Source organism: Rhinolophus ferrumequinum, chromosome 15 (genome assembly GCF_004115265.2).
Source record: "Rhinolophus ferrumequinum isolate MPI-CBG mRhiFer1 chromosome 15, mRhiFer1_v1.p, whole genome shotgun sequence".
NCBI lineage: Eukaryota > Metazoa > Chordata > Mammalia > Chiroptera > Rhinolophidae > Rhinolophus > Rhinolophus ferrumequinum.
Genome location: NC_046298.1, coordinates 21,493,518 through 21,516,977, shown reverse-complemented (window position 1 = coordinate 21,516,977; position 23,460 = coordinate 21,493,518). Strand labels below are relative to the sequence as shown.

Here is a 23,460-nt window from a genome sequence, read left to right as displayed (position 1 = left end):
CGTGTCATACTTCACTTCTAACATGGCAATTTCTGTCAAATGAAAACATTATAGTGTGTCCTCATCCACCTTATTCACTGGACCTGGCACTGTGTGACTTCTGGCTCTTTCCCAAAATCAAAATGACTATGAAAGGGTCATTTGAATTAATTCAGGGCATCGAGGCAGCCACGACAGTGCAACTAAAGACACTCAGGAAAGAGGACATCCAGAACTGCTTCAGAAAGTGGCAAAAATGATGGGATAAGTGTGTTCAAAGTGAGGAGTATTTTGAGGGGGATTAATGGCAATGTGTCTTTTACTGTAATAAATTTTTATTGAAACATTCACCACATTGTTTGATCACACCTCGTACCTCCCATCTGGTAGATGTGAGGTGCATGGTCCTTGATGGACCAGAATCTTATACATTTAGCTTGTTTTCAGGATCTTACTTGTCAATTTCTCCTTCCCATTAAGCAAACCCTACAGATATTCCAACTTATTTGTTGTCAGCCTCTGCAGTTACTTCTTGCTCAGGCCAACTTGATTCTTAAAGAGGTCAACATGGTTTTCTTTGAACATTTAAAAATTCAAAACAAAAGGTTTTAAAGTGAGGTTCTACAGTGGTTCTCTGGTTAGCATGGTGGATACCCACTGTGGAGTACAAGAAGGAAGAGCCCTCGCTTTTGAAGTGCAGAGAGGTAGCAGGGCCTCACAAGCTGTCTCTTCTCTTCTCAGCACGCACATGTTTTGCACATACATGCAGGGCCTTTGGCAGTGAGCGCGGATGAGAACACACAAGAACGAACTGGACAAATACTAAAACCACCACCATCATCACCACTGCTGGTTTATCCATTCGCATGGACAAAGATGGGTCTCATTTATCTTTGCAGTTCCACAGCATCTGGTACAACATTTGGATAGAGTATTCATAAAAGGTTCATATAAATGAGATACAGATATCTAGTAACAAAATATAATAACAGAAAAGTGTGCTCTGATATGTCAGTAGAAGACAGTGGCTAAGGCCAAGGCTGTACAGTCAGTGCAGGCCTGGGGTTCTGATCCATTGTCAGGCACCTGGGGCCTCAGTTTCAAGGGTAGATATTAATATTTACTTTCCAGGGTTGTTGTGTGACATGAGCTAAGACACATAAACGGGTACGAATTGAGCCTGACCCATGATAGGCACACAATTACAGTTATTGCTATTGGTCACAATGACAGAATCTTCCTCTCATGCTCCTAAATTATCTCTTTATTGAAGACTTGGCCTTACACAGCTGTCTACAGGAAATATTTCCTACTTGAGACATATTTTGTTTCAGAAAGCTACTAAAAGAGGTTTTTCCTCTAGTAAAGATGTGAATTTATTCACACTGTATGGGTGGTCTTACCATAAATCTTCAATGATAGGAGCATTGCCTTTCCAATGAAAGATCAAAAGCTGCAGAACCAGGAACATGAAGGTGCCTATGAAACTGGTGCTCTGGGCGCACCAGCCATGGGGCGGCAGTGCTGGAACTGGGCAGAGAGGTCTCATCATGAGCTGCTTTTTCAATAGTGTCTGAGGGGTCTACCAGCTTATCATGTCTCTCGGCACTGGTAAGGGGTTTTGTCCCTCAAATGCTCCTCCAGGCAGCTGGCACCTAAGTTCATGGTTAGATGTCCACCTCTTTGGCTTGGGACTAACAAGGGAAACACAATGGGCCTTATCAGTCATTGTGGTGGCACCTTTGCTCTTTGCTGCCCAGCACCCATCTTCCCTTTCTCTGCTCCAGTGCCTTCCATTTCCTTCTGGGAACTAGTCTATCTCTAACTTCCAGCCTGGCTCAGGGGTAGCACTGGGTTCCCTAGGCCATAGTTCAGGGATGGACTCAGGAATCAACCAGAGCTAGTGAGACGTAGCAAAACATTTGCCAGGGCTGACTTCAGAGAAAGAGCCTCTGTCTCATTCTGTGTGCTTGAGCCTGGCATATGAAGAGCTGGAGCTGCTGGAGCTTCTGAGTCGTCTTGCAATCAAGTGTGCAGAACCCGACTGAGAATGGAGCCAGCACAGCAGAGGGCAGAGCCAAGGGATGGTGGGGGAGATGTGAGGTGCAGGTGACCCTGCCTGAGCCCTGGATCAAGCTGTGCCTGAAGCCTATACTTAGATATTCTCAGTGAAACCACAAATTCTATTTTGTAAAGTTAGTTTGAGTCAGGTTTGCTATCACTTACAACTGAAAAATGCCTTATGTCATTATATGGACATTAATAGTGGATCATTTTTAAAAGCCAATTTGAATTGGCTGAGAGTGAAGAGAATGAGAACTTGCTGGTAGATGGGGATGGAGGGGAGGCGGGTCTGATAGGTTGAATGATGGACATTCTCAAGATGTCCACGTCTGACTCCCTGGTACCTGTGAATATTACCTTCTATAGCAAAAGGTTCTTTGCCGATGTGAACAGGTTAAGGATCTTGAGATGGGGGACACTGTCCTGGATGATTGTGTGAGCACCATGATATAATCACAAGTGTCCTTATAAGAGGGAAACAGAGGGTGACACTACTCCACAGAATAGAGAAGGGGATGTGACAACCTCTGTAAAGAGAAAGAGAGATCGGAGATGCTGTGCTGCGGACTTTGAGGATGGAAGAAGGGGCCATAAGCCAAAGAATGTACGGAATATAGCTCTAGAAGTCGAGAAAGGCAAGGAAAGGCTTTTTTCCCTAGAGCCTCTGGAGGGAATAGAGGTGGGTGTGGCCCTGTTGACACCTTCGTTTTGGCCCAGTGAAGGTGATTCAGACTTTTAAGCCTCCAGAACAGGAAGAGGATAAATTTCTATTGTCTTCAGCCACCCAGTTTATGGTGATTTATTACATCAGCAATAGGAAATTAATATGGGGGAGGGGGTTGGGCCGTATTCACACTGGATTCATTCTTTGGGCTGTGAAATTGGCATTCTGGTTCATACACAAGTCGGGGAATAGTCAGGGAAGAGAGGGGGTGGGAGGGGCATAAGAGCTTGGGTTGGCGTTTTGCCCAAGGCCAACTATGGCCACCTCTTTTGATGCCTTTTGCTCCCTCATCAGAGTTGCTTTCCCTCTAGCCCCAGGGCTCCATGTTTGCTTTTGTCTCTGATCGAAACTTCTCTGGGAGGTAGAAAAGAAAAAACACAAGTGCAGAGGCTTAAAGGGTTCTGGGAGGTGTGGGGTCTGTGGGGAAGAGAGAGGGATATTTATGGAAGGGACCAAAGCTTAGGCCAGAGAGAGGCACCTGCGCCCCTCAGACCCAGTGAGGCCTCCTGGTGTCCTGAAATGGCTTCAGACTGATTTCAGGAGAAAATGTCTCAGAGCCACCTCTGGGATGCTGCTTCTCAAGCATGGCCCAGAATTAACATTACAGATGTGCCAATGGACTCAATTTCCCCAATAAAGGAACGGCCATAATAGCTGGCATTTACTGAGCATGTATTATGTGACAGGCACAGTTCTGAGAGCTCTACAGGTAGGGGCTAGTTCAATCCTCACAACATCTGTATGTAGGAGGTACCATTATCATCCTCCTCATTTAAGATGAGAAAGCCGAAGCTCAGGGCTGCTTAGCCACCTGCCAAGGTCACATGGGGCAGACAGCCGAGCACGGGCCTGCCTCTGAGGCCAGGCTCATAACCTGCACACTGAACAGCCTAGGACAGCTGTGTACAAGGATACCCAGGGCCTGCCCCATGCAATTCAATAAAGCTATTTCTGTTTTGAAAGAAAAATAAAGAACCATGTGTCCCCCTAAATATTTACGTTTTCTTGATTGGACCCTTGGGCAAAGCAAGGGCCTGCCTCTGATCATAGGTCTGGGCTTAGCTGGCTGCAGGGAGGAGTGGTGGGGAGGACAGGGGTCACTCCAGGCCTGGCCCTCCTGAGCCACACACAGGCCATCACTTGCCAAGGCCTGGCTTCAGCTTTGCCTAATGCGGCCTGATATAGAAAAAGGATTTTCTACCACTGGTCAGAAGGAAAAGGGTCTGGGTCCATCATCCGGGTGTCTACGGACCCTACAGCTCTCACCCTTTAGGATCCTGGGGGGCATGTCACTTAGCAGCACTCGGCACGAAGGAATGAAGGAGAGGAAGGCGCCCGAAGGGAATCTGAAAGGCACCAATGTCAGCTTTTCTTTCGTATCTCAGAGACATAGGCACTTTACAGACGTGTCTCATTTCATCCTTACACCAATTCTTCTAGATTCCTACATTACCTCCGTTTTACAGTTGAGTAAACCCAGGCACAGGGATAGGCCAGAAGGACACATGGCCAGAAAGGCAGAGCCCAGATTCTAACCAGAAATGTCCAACCACAACCCAGGACCTCAACTACCACTAACATGCTCACGTCTTAGAAAAGTTCTGCTTTCAAGGCAATAGAAATTGAGAGATGATGAAAAGACAGATGGAAGCATCCAGAAAACGAGATTTCCTCCACCTCCCTTCCACCCCCGTCTTCCAATCACAATATTGAATGACTGACGCTCATCACAGAAAAATCAATGTGAGAACAACACATGTTCCTTTGCCGCAGGGCTGGGCTCCCCCTTGGGTCCTCGTATCCCATTTACTTACAATCTGACTTGGAAATGAAAAGACAAAGCTGTCCTTGGAGACCTGTTGGCTCACAGGCTCTAAGCCCTAGCCTCGCCTCAGCTTTGTGGCTCTAAGCCCGGGCAGGGACGCCCGCTGAGCCAGCGTCGCCTTGGCTCTCCCTGGCCTCTTAGAAGTAAAGGCTGGTTCAAGTGTGGGCTTCCTCGTGTTCCTCTTTCACACAGATGCCATGAAACACCGTGTTCTCATCGAGCTGAGCAGTCAGGCCAAAGAGACAGACCCAAGAAAGGGCACCTTCCGACGTGCTGCTATGCTGCACTCTCAGCCCCGATATTTCATCCCGGCTTCTCGTTACCTGCGTACGTGTGAGTGGCGCAGACTCTCATCCGCCACAGTCACCCTGTCATACACATGAACGAGCATGTTTCTAAACCAATAACTGGTGTTTCCTCTTCTGGAGTGCTTATTTAGCATGCTTGCTTGGCCATTTTACTTCTTTTTTCGTTCTTATATGTGATATGAGGGCCAAATCGGGAGAAAATACACTCAAACAAGAGAGATGCTTTAAATGTTTGAGTCAGAATTGCCTACAAAATCACACACGTATACACACCCACTCCCACACACACATGCACACACACACAGCAGATGTATGGGTGTTGTGACAGGAAGGAAATGTTGAGTGTCTAGGTAGCCTCATACCCTGCCTAATAAAAGAAGAAGAAAAGCCTCTTTTACCTTTCTGTTTCTTTTACTAACTGTAAGGCTTAGGAGAATTCTAATTGGAGAAAAGGTTAATGTTGATATAGCTGATAAAAGTGACCTTTAGCCAATGAGTGCTTTATGTTTTTCTGAAGGCCGGCACAGAGAGAGCCCATCTAGAAGGTAAGTGGCTTTTTTTTTTTTTTTTTTTTTTTTTTTGCTATTCAAGGTGACATTTATGCCTTGAACCTTTCCACTTGGCAGGTACCAGGAAGCTGACAGAAAAGAATCTTAAACCAGTTATGAAATGATTCTCCTGTCAGTACAAATAGTAGTGGGAGCAGGGGGAGCAGCTGATTCATTGAAAAACACCCTCTGAGGACCGACTCTGTGCTAACAACTGTGCTTGGCTTTGGGATCCAGAGGCAACAGGACAGACGTGCTCCCTGGCCTCATGGGTGCTAAGAGCCAGCTGCGAAGTTGGACATTGAGCCTTTATTACAAATGTGATGAGTCACCAAGGAGATGGGCTACCAGTGCCTATGACGGGCTCTGGTCTAGGCAAGGGTCCCAGAGGTGACTTCCCTGGGGGAGGACGTTTAAGCTGCGACGTGATCAAGGAGCAGGGGCTAGCTAGATGAGGAGCGGGGAACAGCTTCCAGCAGAAAGAGAGCAGTCAGATACCAACAGCACCGGACAGGAAAGAGGCCAGAGTGGAAGGTAAACAAAGAAGTCACTGTGGTGAGGGCAGAGTGAGGCAAGAAGGAACTGGAGAGAAATGTGGGGATTGGCACGTGCTGAGCCTTGCAGAACTTAGTATTTTGTACTTTATCCTAAGAAGCACGGGTGTCATCAAAGGCTGGAAAAAAGGGCTGCGCCACGCTCATCACGTTCCTATTGAGTGGAAGCAGAGAGCCCAATTCAGGGCTGTCCCGTGGTCCAGGCAAGAGGCAATGGTGACTGAACGAGGGTAACAACTGTGGAAATGAGAACACGAGGTTTACAGAAGGTGGAATAGGTAGAACATGGTGACGGATTTGATGAAGTGGGTGGGGTTAGGGAGAGGAAGGCATCTGGATGGCTTCCGGGACAGTGATGTCATTTACTGGGACAGGGGGCCCTAGAGGAGAGGCAAGGAGGGAATGGGGGAGAGCCTGAGTCTAGTGTGGGGCATATTGGACGTGAGTCCCCTAGGAGACATCCATGAGACATCAACGTGATGTGCTCGGAACTCAGTAGAGGGGTCTGGGTGGAGATGCGCATTTGGCAGCCTCAGCAACGGGGGCTAAGGAAAGCTCTGGGGTGAGTGCAATTGTCAGGAAGAGCAGAGGGCCCAGAGAGAACGCTGTGTACTACCAGTCCAGTGCAGTTGTTGCTGGCTAAGAGCTAAGAAGAAGGAGTAGTCAGTCGAGGGGATGAGAGGAAAAGCCAGAAAAGAATGTGTTTCAGGAAGGCGGGAGTGGACAACTGTGCTGAATGCTGCTAAGAGTTATCGTTCTGAGAAAACCTGACTCTTGTCATTCTCTTGATTATAAATCTCACCACTGTCTCCAACAAGGAGTCTAAACTCCTTATCATGGGATACAAGGCCTCTCACACATTACTGCCAATCTCCTCCCAGACTCGTCTCCCTGACTTCTCCCTTGCCATGAAGTCTGCGTTGTAGCCACACTGACATACTACCCTCTGTCTACACTGGTAGGTGGCTGTCATTTGCCTGGATCTGCCCCATTCCCACCCCCTTCAGCCCATGGGGTTCTGAGGTTACCGTTGCAGCCCTTGGTGTGGGACCAGTGCCGATCAGCGCTTCCCCCTCCCTGGACAGTTTGGGCGAGGGGGCAGGAAATGTGATGAAGTTCGTCTGATCAGCATGAATCTCACGGAAGCTCTGGGACCAACGCTCATGTTCCTTTCCAGAGGATGGGAATCTGCAAGGACGTGGCCCCAGGAGTGAAGGCAGCCATTTGGGGACCATGGGAGAAGAGCTGATCTGAAAACATGGCTAACACAGGGAAGGGAGCAGAGCAGAGAGCAGAGATCCTGGCGCCTAGGGCACTGTTTGAGCCCTTGCTTTAAGCCAGGCCAGAAGCCAGAATGAACCTGTACTTTCAAGTTGTGGGAACCCATGAATGTCCTTTTCTTTTTCTTTTCGCTTAGGGTCACGTTTCCTGTCATTTGCAATAGAATTGAATCCATGAATCCTACCTAATATAAACATACTGTACTTGTTGTTTAGAATGTTTCCCTGCCTCTCCATCTGGAACACTAACTGTGCTTCTCAGTGCAGCCGTCTCCGGCTCCTCTGAGCAGTTGTCCCCACTCTGTCCCTCCTCAGAGCGTGGCATTATCACACGTCCACCATGGTTTACACATATGGTTCCCCAAGAGCCTCAGGCCAGTAATCATGTCTTATTTACTTTTATATCCCGGAAGCCTCACACATTATCTGGTGCACAAGAATCACTAATCAAATGTTTTCTGGATGACTCTCTGAATGAATGAATGAACGAATGAATAAAATGAATTATAAGCAGAGGCTTAATATCAAGACATAGGAAGATACTGAAGAAAGCAAAAAAAAAAAAGGTTAAATGAATGCTTAAACCAATGAAAAATTAAGCATATCATCTCCAGTACTGGCCAAGCACATTAGCAAAATGTCATTATTTTAATTATGGAAATGGCCTCTCAAAAATAAAACACAAATAAAGCATGTCCTTTGCTCCCAGATAAATGAACTCATTTAGCTATGCTACATCAGAATAACTTCACAGAATCTGGTATTCGAAGCTCATTAGGTCAGGTTGGCTGGTTTTTCCATAATGATTTTAAATGTTCATCTTCTGCAGAATTTCACTCCAAATCTGAATAGTTCTTGACACCTAATGATCAGGTTCCATCCCTCAGGCCCAGGCCTGGCTTCAGTGCTATGTTGGGTCATCCTTCGATGTCTACGGAAAACATCCAGAGCAAGCCACCATTACCGTGGTAACAAGTGCTGGCAAGGGAAGTGTGGCTGCCATATGGAGATGAGGATTGTGCATAGGAAATGCCAACAAGCCGACGAAACACGAGGCTTCCTCGGTTAAGAATGACCATCAACAGTCAGTGCTGAAAACTGAGCTGTCAAAACATCCAATAAGGACATATTCAGAAGCCCATTTGTCCTGATCACCAAAGAGGCTTGACCCAGATGAAATGTTCCCGAGGCCTGACGAAAACAGCCTGTTTTTATTCTTTAAAAGAGTGTTTTCCAAATTAAGCTAGGGTTGAGCTTCTAATTGAACTTAAATTTAATTGAACAGAGAGGTACCTCTGAACACAAATATTGGTGTTTTTTGAAAAAAAATTAAATTTATTGGGGTGATATTGATTTGCAAAATTATATAGGTTTGAAGTGTACAATTCTATGATACATCATCTATACGTTGCATTGCGTTCACCACCCAGAGTCAGTTTTCCTTCCATCACCATATATTTGACCGCCTTTTCCTTCTTCTATTACGCTCCTGCCCCCTTACCTTCTGCTAACCACTAAACTGCTGTCTGTGTCTATGTTTTTGCTTTAAACACAAACATTGTAAAGATAGCTTTTCTCTTTTGGCACTCATCACCTCCCACTATCTTGTACATATGTATGTGTACATGTACATATAGATATGTATACATGTACAGATGTGTACATGTACACCTATGTGTACATACACAGATCAGAATGAAACCCACTGAAATATGCAGACCATGGAGCTCCATACAGCACACACATAGTGTATTGTGCTATGCATTAATTCATGCTTTAGGTTTGAAGTGCTTATTAAGAAAACTCTACAGTAGGATTGCAAATTGGTGTAGCCACTATGGAAATCAGTATGGAGGTTCCTCAAAAAATTAAAAATAGAACTACCTAATGACCCATCAATTCCACTTCTGGGTATTTATCTGAAGAAAAAAAAACACATTAATTTGAAAAGACGTATGCACTCCTATGCTCACTGCCACGTTATTTACAATACCCAAATGGAAGCAACCTAAGTGTGCCCATCGATAAGCCACGGGGTAAAGAAGATGTGATACATATATACAATGAAATATTACTTGGCCATAAAGAGAATGAAATCTTACCATTTGCGACAACATGGATGGACCTGGAAGGTATCATGCTAAGTAAAATAAGTCAAACAGAGAAAGACAAATACCACATGATCTCACTTATATGGGGAATCTACAAAACAAAATAAACAAACAACTAAATAGACTTAAAGAAACAGAGAACAAATTGATGGTTGCTGGATGGGAGGGGGTTTGGAGGGCTGGGTGAAAAAGGTGAAGGGGTTAAGAAGTACAAATTGGTAGTTATAAAATAGTCATGGGGATGTAATGCACAGGTTGGGAATATAGTCGATGCTATTGTATAATGTTGGACGGTGTCAGATGGTTACTAGACTTACCATGGTGTTGCATAACTATGCTGTACACCTGAACTAATATAATACTGTATGTTAGCTATATTTTAATAAAATTAAAAAGTGAAAACTCTACAGAGACTTTAATTTCTAGTGACCGATTTCTAATGCTCCAAAATTAAAGCAGGCTCATGCATATCGTTTTGTTAATTTGGTGGTGACTGGGACTTTCAAAGATATTTTATCTGCTATTCCTTCTTGGAAATCCAGGAGGGACCATGATTTTAGGCTCTTTGTTATTTATGTCAATAATTAGTTGTCAAAACTGAAAGTATTCATAAAGGACCAGTGCACAGAATACAGGAACCAATGCAAAGCCTGAGGAGAAAAAAATGAATAGTAGAGAAGACTTTTGAAGGATTGTTATGCTAGAGGTACCTTATCTGATTTTCCTCGTCGTCTACCAGGAAGAACCAGCGGAACTTCACAACCAATGGGCTGCAGTTGGTGATGGTGATGTAGCGGATCACCTCAGTATCGTTCAGGATACAGCCGAAATCCAGCTCCATGGTCTCAAAGCTGAGGTTGGGGTAATGCACCTCACCACGAAGGTTCAGGATGTCTACTTGAGGGTGCTCCACATACTTGATTGCCAGAGTTTCTTCTGCCACCCAGTTGTTCAAATCGTTTCGGTAGGAAGGGTCAAATTTGACCAGCAGGTTTTTTTCTTCACCAATCCCCAGTTTCATTGGCTACAAACAAGACAATGGGAATTATCAACCTTTGTACTATGCATTTCCAATCTGATACATGAAACAGGACAAATAAAGTTATTTAACTATATTTATGTACACACACAAACAGATACATACACAGAAATTAGCATGAAATACATATATATCCACACTTTATTTATCCACACTTACACATAATTAAACAACTAGTATATCTATATTGATATCCACACCTATAGCTATCCATACATATTTGCCAATAGCTATAGATATTCATATATACAGAGGGTGCCAAAAAAATGTAGACATTCTAAGAAAGGAAAAAACTGTATTAAAATTATAATACTCAATATATATCGATAAAAAAAGATGAATACAAGTCATGTGTGTACATTTTTTTGGCACCCCTGGTATATGTGCACATATATTTTATTAGTTGAAAATGAAAGCAAGAAGAATTTGGAGAGGAGGGATTTGAAGGAAGAGATTTTGATAAAAAAGTCGTGAGGTTATAATGATGGAGGAGTTGTAAAATGGAAAATCTACAATGAGTAGCCATTATAAAATGTTCTTAACTAAAAATAAATTAAATTGTAAAATGCTCTTCCTAGACAAGTGGGAAAAGATCTTTGCTTAAGAAATTTTTTAAAAAGGCTTCAGAAATTTTTGAAAAGGCTTTCTAAAGCACTGGGGGAGGGGCTCTGTAGAGGATGACCCAGAAAGGGATGGATTAGGTAATTTAATCTCTTTTCTAATGTCTGCAATTCTAACTCTTAAGCACAGTGTTATCCACTTTCTGCTGTTTTCTATTCAACTTAAAATGACACTCCAGAGCTGTACAGTTTGTTGGGTAGATTTCGTTTGTTCTTTTCTCTCTTTGATTCAAATCCCCTTGGGTCTCTTGTTGCAAAGGCCACAGTAACACCTTCCCTTTTATAGAAAGCCTGTCTATGAGTTGGCTTTTTTAGGAGTTGCTCAATTCCCGTATTTAATCGGCATGAAAGCCACCTCCTGGTTTGGCAGAAAGTGCCCCAAGGCAGTCAAGAGACGAGCATACAGGAAGGAATCTGTTTACAAAGCACCCTACTCTCACTGAGTTTTAAGGTTCAGGTATTTAACTGTGCACATCAGTGACATGATTAGATGGTCGCATTTGACAGTGCCATTCCCCTGATTCAAGAGTCAGAGAGAGCGTAATGACTCTTCTGTTGGCTAATCCCATCTGAGAGCCTGCCTGGCCACTTGGCACAGCTGGCTGGGCACAATTCAGGACCCACTCGTGCAGACCATGGCATCTGCAGCAGTTGGTATCACAATCCTTAGTGTTTAAATACCCCTGAAGATTGACTTAAACACTTTTTGTTTCCCAGAGGAATGACTTTGTTGTTTTGTAGAAATGATACATAGCCACAAAATTTTACATTATATATAAAAGCACAAAGAAGAAATTAGAAAGTCATCCAAAATTTCACCATATATTATTTCTCAGAGTTCACATTTGGTAAACAATAGTCCAGACATGATGGATGGCTAAATAAAATTTTACAAAAATAGAATTAGAAGAATTTATTTAAAAATATGTTTGAATTTTTTCTCAAACAAAAAACAAAACAAAACAAAAAATCTGAAAAAATTTTCTTATACCAGAGATATTAATCCTAAAATCATGGACTCTGGAGCCAGACTGCTTGGGTTCAAATCCTGATCTGCCAGTTACTAGCTCTATGAATTTGGGCAAAGTGGCTTGGCCTTCCTAGTTCTCGGTTTCTCCATCTGTAAAATAGGGGCAAAAATAGTACCTACCTCTTTTTAAGAAGATGAAATGAGTTAATATACATGTGGTGTCTTCAGAGCAGTGCCTGGCACATAATGTATGGTATATAAATGCCAGTTATTACTATTATTCCTTTATGATCAAGAAGAAAGATGGTTAAGTATTAAGCACTTTTCACCTTTAGACAATATCTCATTGACACCCATCTGGAAAAGGGGATGAAACCAGCATGCTTATACTTCCCCCAACTCCTGGTTGTTATTGGTTGTAGTGTTAATTTTAAAAAGCTGAGGTATAAAATATTCTAACCACCAAAGTTGTTTAGTCTCAGTTGTAGAGTTAACGCACTCATTCCTCCTGCCAGTCTTTTCCTCAGTTGTTTGTTTTTCCTTTTTTTTTTTTTCATTTCTGAATGCCTTATTGGGTTCTTCTCCTGAATATTTGTATTTCAATGGCAAATCATTTTTTTTTTACAAGGGTGCAGTGAGTGCTGTATTCATTGAGTCCTTCCTTGCATTCTGAGAGTGTCTACCTGTTACATTTATATTTAAAGGACAATTTGACTGCTTATAAAATTGGGTCCCACTTTCTTTCTCTCAAAATTCTGTAGCATTGCCCCACTGCCATCTGGCATCAAGTATTTTTGTGGAGAAATCCAAAGTTAGTCTAAAATCTTCCCCTGATGGGGTCTCTTCTTTTCTGCTCAGATGCCATGGGATTCTTTGGTTATCAGTAAGATCAGTAACTTCACTAAGATATGTCTCACTGCTCAATATTCTTTATCATTTTGTCCCAAGACAAGGTGTAGCCATATTTTTAAAAATATTTAATTTATATTTTCAAATAAGATAATGAAAAGTCACCTTTGTGCCCATCTCCCTACCCTTACCCAAGCGAACTGTTCCTCTCTCCTGAGGTAACCAAGATTACAAGTGTTTTCTCTGTTCTGAGGAGATACTGTACAGATATGAAATCACATTTGTTTATATATTCTTTTGTGTTTTACACATGATCGCACACTCTCTACTATTGTTCTGTACTTCTCTTTTTTTACTCATCTGTGTATATGAATCGGTCTCATTCTTTTTAATAGCTGCGTTTTATTCCATCACATAATTCTGCCATCATTTATTTAACCAATCTCCTCTTGATGGATATTAGCTGGCAATCTTCTGCTCTTAAAATCAATGCTGCAGTGAATATCCTTGTTTCTATGTCATCTTGTATATTGTATTTATATTTGTATGATACATTCCTAAAAGTGCAATAAGTAGGTCAAGGTTATGGGCATTTAAAATTTTGATAGCTACTGTCACATTGTCTTCCAATGTACACTTTCCCAACACTACAGGGGAATCCCTATTTCCACAGGCCCTTCCTAACACAAAGCACTATGCATTTTTTGCTCTTTTCCAACCTGATAGGGAAAAAAAGATGTGTTTCATAGAAAAATGTTTTTCAATTTAGAAAATTTTGCATTATTTTCATATACATAAAAGCCATTTTATTTTTCTTTTTGTGAAATTTTCTGTTCATTTCCTTTGCCTATTTTTCTATTGGGTTACTGGTATTTTTCTTGCTGATTTGTAGAAACTCTTTATTTTTTAAATTATATGTATGTTTTTATTAAAGTTATCCAGGCAAATAATGTAAAAGGTCAAACTGTACTATAAGAGTTATTATAAGAAACAGTAGTTCCTGACCCACCCTGGAGTCCCAACAATCCAGAGGCAACCATTTCTCAATTCTTGCAGTAGGGGCTGGTCTACAGCACAGTTTCCTTGGGCAGAGAGGGGATGATCAGGCAGTGGACACACCCCAGATAACCAGGATTATTTCGGGGTGCCGGCACTGACACTAGAAACATTAAATTTTTCCAAAATATTTTGATCAGTTTCTGTTTCTCTGGGGAGGAGGATTCATCTTTCTTGTCTTGGGATCAAAGCCAGCTGCTTGTGTTTTCTGTGTGGGGTCGAGTGGGACAGCTGTCTGGTGCACATGGAATCTCTCTATTTTCAGCACTCTGCTCACAGGCTACTTGGGCGGAATGACTCCCACATCTTTGCAGCCTCAATGGAGAACTTTCTAGGCTGAAGGTTTTTTGTGCCTTTTTGCCAACCCACTCCATTCTATCTTCTAGAATTTGTTTCAATTTCTCATGATTTGAAGGTTACACCATCCTCTTCCCCTTCTATTGTATTGCTCTGGGCTTCTTTCCTTTTGAACAAGTCTATGTTTATCTTATTAAGATTTCAGGAGGGACAAGAACGGGTCTAATCTACTGCTCACACTGAGAAAGCTGCCCGTGTCTGAATTTTCATTCTCTCACCCATTTGTTGTCCTCTGCTCTGTGAGTTCACTCTTCATCTCCTCTTTGAACACTTGTAATTCATTCCTTGAGCTCTTTTTAATGACAGGTCACATCATCTGCAATTTCTCTGAGACACAGAGAACTACATGTTTAGACTTTCGGTCTTCTTCCTTGCCTGGGTCCCCTTGCAGTAGCTTTTCATCTGCCTCTTCCTTATGATTATTTCCTCCTTTTATTTCTCTGTTTAAAGATCTTAGCTGGTTTTTTCCCAGCTCATGTTTGAATGAAACCTGCTAAAGACTTGGTGGGGAGGGTCAGGAGAGGGCAGCAGTACAGTTCACAGTTGCCAGTTGGATACTACCTGCAACACCCTCTCACCAAGTGGCTCTGTCCCCACCTCCCGCAAAGATCCATTTCCCTGAATGTGGCTCGTAGCAACTCTCCTTAAGTCACAGGCTCCCTCTTCTGAGATCTCACAATTGTTGCTTGCCCTGCTTTCTTCCCTTATACCACTTCTCCACTAGCTGATGGTATGTGGGTCTAGTTTCTCCTTCAATCCTCCTTTCCTACAGCTCTCCCGTGCCACTTGCCCCATGGCCCAGCCATTCCCACTGCTTGTAGGGATGTGTAGAGAACATTGCATCCTGCCCCAGACTGGTGGCCTGGGGAGCTCAAGCCTCCTCCCTCAGACCGGCTCAGCTTTCTCAGTATCTGGAGATGGCCTGGCTGGTTTAGGGATTGGGCTTTGGCTATTTCCTCATTTCCTTGTGTATGAACTTTTGGTCAGATTTGAGGGAGGGGAATTAAAAGGTCTTTACTATCATTATTGTGAAGTCACTGTTTTCTAAAGATCAGCTTCATTCTAATTGGCAGGAATGAAAGGGTCATCATAAAGAGCCAGAAGTTCTTACGCTGTTCATAATAGTTTTCCTACTAATCAGTATTGGAATTCATTTATGACTTCTTCAAAATTTTCTGTATGCTTTGTTTCCTGGATTCTTTGTATTTTTCTGGACTGAATCAGTGTCCTGACATTATTCTCTTCCTTTCTTACACACCTTCCCCGCACCCCCAGCAGCTGTGAGGACATTCCTTCCTCACGTTACCTCAGAAGTTAAGGGCAGCGGAGATTTGTCAGCCTCACAGACGACAAAGGGTCTGCTTGTTGAGAGCAACACAGTCACGGGCAACGTGGAAATATTCTTCATGACCAAGGGCTGGGAATCAGGTTCCAAGATAGCGTTAGGTTTCTGAGAAAAAAGAAAAAGCGGAAACAAACCAAGTTATGGTAAACATACTAAGCCTTTAGTAACAAAAGTCTCATAATATACACTCTTTTTTTCTCTTGTAGAGATTTAGATAAATCACGTGGAATATATAGTGGACTATTGAGAAGTGAACCTACAGGAGTCAGAAAACACAGATTAGATTCCTTACTCTCTTGTTGCCTGGTTAAAAAAACCTACACAATCCATGCCTCTGGATAGAACAATTACTATAGCAGTTTCCACAGTGTCATAAAATAAAGTCTAATACATTAGTGATATCTTTTGGAAGAACTCATGTATCATTATATGAATAAAACATTTTTTCCTTTTACAATATTTTTTTCCATGCTTAAAATATCCAATTTGCCAATATACTTAACTTATTATATTGACAAATGCTTATAACTGTTTCTTCTAAATGTTTCCTGATAACACTGGGATAGTTGATTTAGAAGCATCTTTCCACCCTGTTGAACATATCAAATTTAATTTTTCAACTAGAGAAAGCATCAGAAATGGATCGTGAGCCAGAAGTTTCTAGTCTGGAACTGGATTTTTCTCATTCTGAAGGTGGGGGTCCACATTATTTTTTGCATGCCCCAGAAAAGCAGTCCTTTAGTATAATATCAGCAGGAGGTGATCAGAAGCCTCAATCCATGGCTTCCAAAGAGAATCTCCCTCCCATCCCTCCCTGGCTCTTCCAACAACTCTAGCCTGTTTTTCCCAGGTCTCTGTTTTGTTTTTTTTCTCCTTGTTCTGCTTTTAGTTAAATCCTCCTGATTCCACATTTTCATCTGACTCTATTTCTCCTTCTTTGTCCAGTATAATCTTCCTTTCACTGTGGTTCCTGGATCCCCTGACTTCGGTGGAGCTTGGGTGACCAGCACCCATTGTGGCTTCATTCAGGCTGCTATAACAAATATAGAGTGGGTGGTTTAAACAACAGACGTTTATGTCTCACAGTTCTTCAGGCTGAGCAGTCCAAAATCAAGGTGCCAGCAGATCCAGGGTCTGGTGAGGGCCTGTTTCCTGGCTTGTAGATGGCTATCTTCTCACCGTGCCCTCACATGGCTGAGAGAGAGAGAGATTCTCTCTCTTATCTCTTCTTGTAAGGGCACTAATCCCATTCATGACGGCGTCACCCTCATGACCTAATCACCTCCCAAAGGCTCTACCTCCCACACCATCACATTAGGGATTAGGGCTCCAATATATGAATTGGGGTCGGGGGGACACACAACCGTTCAGTCCAGAACAGTTGGCTTGAGCCTCCTGCCTCAGTTATACTCCATTAGCCCTTGTACAGGGGTTTGGTCGGGCACTTACCATGAGATGCCGACCACTGTTTCCCTCCCCCGAACACAGTAATGCAGGTGTTGGATTTACCTTGCATTTGCAGATTGCATACTACAGTTTGGGGGAGGGATAGAGCAGCACTTTGGGCCCATACAGGGAACTGTCCACCCAGTGACCTTCCCCCAGGCTGCTGTGTCACTGCAGGTAGCTTTGAAGTGAAGAGGCCACACTTGGTTGGTTTTGGCAAGAGGCCATTTAGAGGTTAGTGATGAGAAGGAGTCGATGCACAGACAACACATTCTATTTTAAAATGACCCCTTTCCCTCTGGATTGTTTGTCTCCCCAAATATCAGGAGACAGGATTTCCTGCTAGACTTCATGAAGCAAACTGGCTGCTGGTTTCAATTGACCTTTTCAATTCCACAAAGATGTGGTTTCATCTCTGTGGCTTATGAATGGTACAATAGTTATAAACTAGATCAAATCTGAGGCACCGGTTACAGAAAAATTCTTCCTGTAGGCAGTGTTCGTATCATTATAGTCTAATGTACGAAATCAGATACACTGCCTTGAACTGCAAACAAGGAAACAGAATAGATAATTGGGTGTTACATAATTAAATCTGAACACTGAGACCACACAGAACTCTTGCACACACTGGGTAATGAAGTTGCATTTTTTCATTGTACCTCATACAGATTAAATGTGAGCAGGAAATGAACAATGAAAAATAACAATAGTGAGATATCAAACTTGTGATATTTGGGGGGAAGGAGAGAAGGGAAAAAACAAACAGGGAGTTGTGACGCAACTCCTTTTTTAATTCAATAAGTTACTGCCACATTAGAATGTTTGCTGTTTTATTCTTGTGATAAATTCAAACAATAGACATTTAAACAAGAACAGACTATTTTTAAAAGGCTTAAAGATATAAAGAGAAGAAAAGGAACACTATCCACATCCTTTATGAGTATTTACGGGCTCAGAAAAAAAAGTCTAATAAGAAACTAAGCTGCGTATTTAATATAACTATAATGTCTTACACAGAATAGCTATTCAATAAATAGTCACTGAGTTTTCTCCGAGAATATTTAGAGAAAATATGATGCCACTAAATTCAATGCAGTTGTTGCCAATAAATATCTTTCCTGATTACTTAAAAAACAAAGACTTTAAAACAGCAATGAAAGCTTAATAACAGTAGCAGAAACTCTTGCAGTGTTTTCTTTTTATATGTCCAATGGAGCTTGTCATAATTAGGTTAGCATCCTGTAATCGAAACCCTTATTCTACGTCTTCAGTGTCTACTTTCTCTCCTAGTCTGTTAAGCCAGGGTTTTTGCTGTCTTTGCTGCCTCATTCTCTGTAAGTGCTCAAAAAAGTATTTGTTGATTTGAATTGAACTTGTATATCTCACCTCCCCTACTCGACGATAAGCTCCTTTATTCACCTCCTGTACCCATGAGCCCTGTACCCATGGTGGGTGCTCAAAAGATACTTATTTAATGTGAACAAAGTATGATGAAATCCTCTACCAGAATCAGGGGTCTTCACCATTCTCCTGCAAGCCTCCAGGTAATGAAAGGAACCCTGGCTGGTCCCCCATGACCGTTCAGGCATTGCCACACCCAGCCCTTTCATATAGAGCACAGATCACACTGTGGGACAATGGCTTACTTAATGCTTGGTGTCCCCAGTTGGCTGTGAGGTTCATCAGGAAGGGACTATCCTCACTGTCGTATTCCTAGCACCTGACATAGTGCTTGGCATATTCCACTCAGCAGCCAGTGTGACTGTTTCAGGGAATAAATCTGACCACGTCACTCTCCTCCCTGAAGCTGTCCAGTGGCCACCCAGAACACAACCCGAAGTCCAGAACACGCCTCCCAGTCATGCCACACTCTTCGGCCCTTGCCCGCGTCTCTAGACGGACCTCATGTCATTTTTGGCATATCCTGTGTGTCAGGCAGCCTTTCAGGTCCTTATGCTCCCCAAGCTCTTTCCTAACTCAGGCCCTTCGTGTGTGCTGCTCCCTCTGCCTGTCATTCTCTCCCCCACTCTCTTCACCAGACTGACTTCATTTTTCCTTCAAGTCTCAACGTGAGGCACTTGCTCAAGGAAGCCATCTGTCATCACAGGTACTAATAAGGCCACGTCACTTGATACATGCTCTCACAGCACCTTATTCTACCTCTTCTTCGTAGCACTGTTTAGAATTGTAACTGAAACAACTAAATTTTAATAATTTGTTTACAGTCTGTGACCTCAATCAGTCTTTTAGCTTTGACTACACCTGGCGGATTCACCAGATTTTCAGCACCAACAGTCACCAGCTTGGAAGACACATTCCATACACATGTTTTGAACGGTAAATAACACTACGATGGAAGCTTGCTGAGCAAGTCAAGTCCTACCGTGGTATCTCCCTCACCTTTTCACGAGCCCGACTCCCTGCCCTGAGAAGTAGTCATTGGCATCTCTCCCCGTCCTCTGCCTCCCCATTTATTGCTTGCCCTTAGTGGCCATATAAAGTCATGGACATTTATAGCCATATAATTTAAGAATGTGAATCAAATAGTTTAAGTTGATTACTCTCAAGCAGTGTCAGGTGAGCTGCATGATGGCCTGACTTGTATCTCGGTTTCCTCGTATGTATCATGAGAATAACAGAAGCTGCAGCAGAGACTGTTGTGAGAACAACTGGAGAAATGTATTAATGAACAAGGCTCAGTGACCAGCACACACCAATCAGTGAGTGGTAGCTATTCTCACGGATTATTATAATTATCAATAATTCCACTTCAACCCGTTCTAGACTGTGATGTTTATTCTACCGAGAAAAGTGATCGACTACAGTGCATTTTCAGTGCACTGGAATACCCCTTCACTTTGGTCTTATACCTCAGAGAGGATGGAAGCAGAATTTCCATAGCAATTTACTTTTCAAAGGAATGAAGATTTCGGTTCAGAGTTTTTAGTTGAAGGTGCATTGGCCTCTGAAGCTGAAAGAAACTTAGGCTGGGTGTGGGTACAAAGGCTTCCCATTCATTTTAGCTTCTCCAGGGAAAATGTGAACGTGCTGACGCCCTGCTGGAGCACCCAGCCCTCGACGGACAGTCCCACTGACCTTCTCTAGTCGGTACGTGAGCTGCTTGGCGGAGAGCTGGATAAGTGGTGCTATAAACTCACAGATGACGTTCACAGTCATGACCAAGCTCTTCTCCTTCTGCGCTCCAATGGTGGAGTGGCACACCAGCTTTTCTGTGACTATCTGCAGATGACACAGACCAGCATTGTGGGAACACCCATAGCTCAGAAAACATAATTCTCAACTAGCGGCAAATTGATTGTCAACTACCTGCCTGGGGACACCGGGGAAGAGCCGATTTTCCTGAACAGCGCATTTCAGGGATCGCGCTTGCTCTCTCACACAATTAATGTCCGATGGGCTAAATAAGTCCTGGGTGATCCTGTGTCTCCTTCTGACTGCTCCTGAGGACACAGTCAATTTACATTCTGCTCAACCAATATGTACACAGATAGATGTGGAAGATGCGCTGTTATGCATCGGGACTGTTAGGGACTGAACATCCCGCACCGTGAGGGCCAAGGCAGATGAAATCCTTCTGGGCTTAGAGTTCACTGGTTGTCACATTCGGTCGGTGCTTGGTTTAAATGGTTGAAAATAATGGCACAAACGGCAATTACTTTTGCACCAACCGAATATTTCTTATCAGGCTAGTCAGAAATGGTGGCTGGAAAACTTTTGCTTTTCATACTACCATATTTAAAAATCATGCTACAGAAACGAATATTTCTTTGGCCCCCAGGGGTCCAGATTTTGATCAAGTAGAAAGGACCCCAAGTGGACTTACACCAGGAAGAGCTTGTGTTGAAGGTCACTCAGGTTTCAGATGTTAATGAACTCGATTATGCAGCATAACTTGGGAGAACATTCAGAGAAGCTTTTAGTAAAGACTAAACTGAATTTAGAACCCTAGCAGCTCAGATGGAATGCCTTTAAAAATATGGTCAGCTCCCGGTCACATTATCAATGTGCTCCTGCCACAGGCTGCCAGGGTCTTGCGACGAGGGACCGCATTCTATTCACGCTGGCATTCTGCGTGCCCGGCACAGCGTTCGCGGTACAGACTCAGTGACAGCTGGCTGAACCCCTGAATACCAGAGCGAATGACCACATTACATACTCCGCAATGAAGCAATGGACCAGCTTGGTTGTCTTGTCTGCTGGACGATAAAGTTCTTATTGTTTCCTACTTCGGGGGGTGGGGGTAGGAGTTCAGTAGGAGGAGCTCAAGCAAACATCATCCCTCCTTCACAAAATCTGTGTTTGTGAGGTAGGAGAGGCCCCCAAGTGATTTGGGAAGTTTCTCTTGGGTTGCTGACGATTTCCAGTGTCCGTGGGGGAACAGGAAAAAACAGAGACATGGTCTGGATCTGCATAAATGTTTCAGCAGAATGGTGAAAATGTTAGTAAGAGCAGAACTTCAGAGTTGCTGAAGAGAAACGCGGCTCTTTTATTGACACACAAGAAGAGAATTACAAATGGGATGCTGTTAGGTCAGGCTGAGAGGGAAGGAACCAGGGACGCCCAACACTGGGCATCCAGTATTGCTACAGGGATGCTGCCTGGATTGGAAAGGCAGCCCAGAGCAGAGCATCTATACAAACCCCCTTCCTGAATAAACATGAATGCTGCTAAGCCTCATCGGAGACTCAGCTTTGGCTGAATGTCCCTCTCCTAGAGACTTGCTGGCTGGTCACTGGACCCTGGGGATGAGAACCTGATTTAATTAATGTATTAAGGTTGGGTTCATGGTAGCTGTAGAAACAAAGAGAAAACTGAGCAGAGCTGAACCTTGAAAGCAGTGGGTGCTGCCATGGTAACTCAGTGCTGCATGCAATCCTTGAGAAGCCACATCCTTTCTTTAGATAACCGTCAAGGAACTCTCCCAAGAAACGGATAGAGCAAAGATTTATTTAGGAGAAAAGCAGCTTCTAAATATGCTGTCTTCTTACCCTGGGAGTAGCAGAATAGCCTTTGAGTGTCACATCGATGGTCTGGCCTGGGTACAGCTCTATCCTGACTGGGTAGAGCTGAAACACGGGGTCGTGGGGATCCCTGGGTGCCTGGGAGCCCTGGCGCTCGGACTGGCCCTTAGCAAGTCCCTTCTTAGCTAGGCCTCTCTTGCTCAGCTTCTTCTGGGGGCAGAAATTTTCATTCATCCAGAATAACTGTTGGATGCGACGTCCCTTGTTGGTCAATTTGAAGTAGTAGTAACAGGTGTCCAGGCTGGAAAAGAGGAGGTAGGTATTGAAAGCACTCAGCTTCGGGATGCTGTGTTTAGCTCTTCACCCTTGGGATTTGCCCCCCACCCCCAGGAAGTACTTTAAAAGTGAGCAACAAAATAGATACTATTGTTACTTTTTTTTTAACGTAGGGAGGCTACATCATGATGCTACTAGAGATACCATAGCAATGGGACAAAGTAGCACCGACTCATGGGGTCCAGAGACTCAAGTCAGGGACCTGGGTTGGGCCCCTGAGCTGTCATCACTAGGGAAGGGGCCGTGGGAAAGTGATCCCACCCATCCTCAGTCTTTCGCAGCAGGTCAAGCCCATCACAGAACACACAGACACAGCTCATGTGAAAACCACTTCTCATTTACGAGAAATGTTTCTAAAGAGTGAAAGGAAAGCAAAATGCCTACTGGAAGAGAAGCATATTTCAAATTGTATTGAGTAAATTTCTACTGACTGAGTGAAATGTCTTGTGATGGACTCCATTTGAAGGGGAGTTCAAGAGAAATGACACATATCCTCTAAGCCTTACCAAAGGTCAAGAGGACTGTAATGGACCAGAATCCCGGCTGTACTGGTCATTTTTTCTCAGACTAACTTGCTTTACAGATGCTGCTATTTTACTCCCTCGTTCATCTATGCCACAAATATTTATCAAGGACCTCTTGATTATCTCGCTCTTTGGTAAACACTGGGATTTCTAAGATCTTAGAAGGGGAGGTGATTCAAACGTAGTTTTGTTTAGAATTTCTTTTTTACTGATTCATAAACTTAAAAATTTTTTTCTTTCAGGGAAAAAACTCATCTCAGAACTGTTTTTAAAATTTTACTAGGCTTTGCTATTTTATCCCATCTGTTCCTCCCCAGGAAATTATATCATATCTAATAAGGTAGTTGAAGCATCAGATAAATAATCAGGAGTATTTGTCAGTTGTCAGGTGTAACCATTTCATTCTAGGTATGTGTCCAAAGGGCATGATCACTGGAGGCTTTACTCAGTAGTTTTGGGGAAAACAATAAATAATATACATTGTATATAAAGTAGGCAGGGTCTCTGCCACTTATTCACAGTGTATCTTTCAACCATCAC

At 43.2% G+C, this 23,460-nt stretch overlaps 1 protein-coding gene across 1 annotated transcript in view; it reads right to left on the bottom strand.

The window, feature by feature from the left end:
* The window catches only part of HYDIN (HYDIN axonemal central pair apparatus protein), a 299,173-nt gene that overhangs the window by 131,947 nt on the left and 143,766 nt on the right, over nt 1-23,460 (bottom strand). Inside the window, exons 20-23 of the mRNA XM_033128646.1 lie at nt 22,088-22,361; nt 20,175-20,318; nt 15,591-15,734; nt 10,104-10,417 (exon numbers count right to left, since the gene is read on the bottom strand). Of these exons, the coding sequence (XP_032984537.1) occupies nt 10,104-10,417; nt 15,591-15,734; nt 20,175-20,318; nt 22,088-22,361 (876 nt within the window). The remainder of the gene's footprint in view (nt 1-10,103; nt 10,418-15,590; nt 15,735-20,174; nt 20,319-22,087; nt 22,362-23,460) is intronic.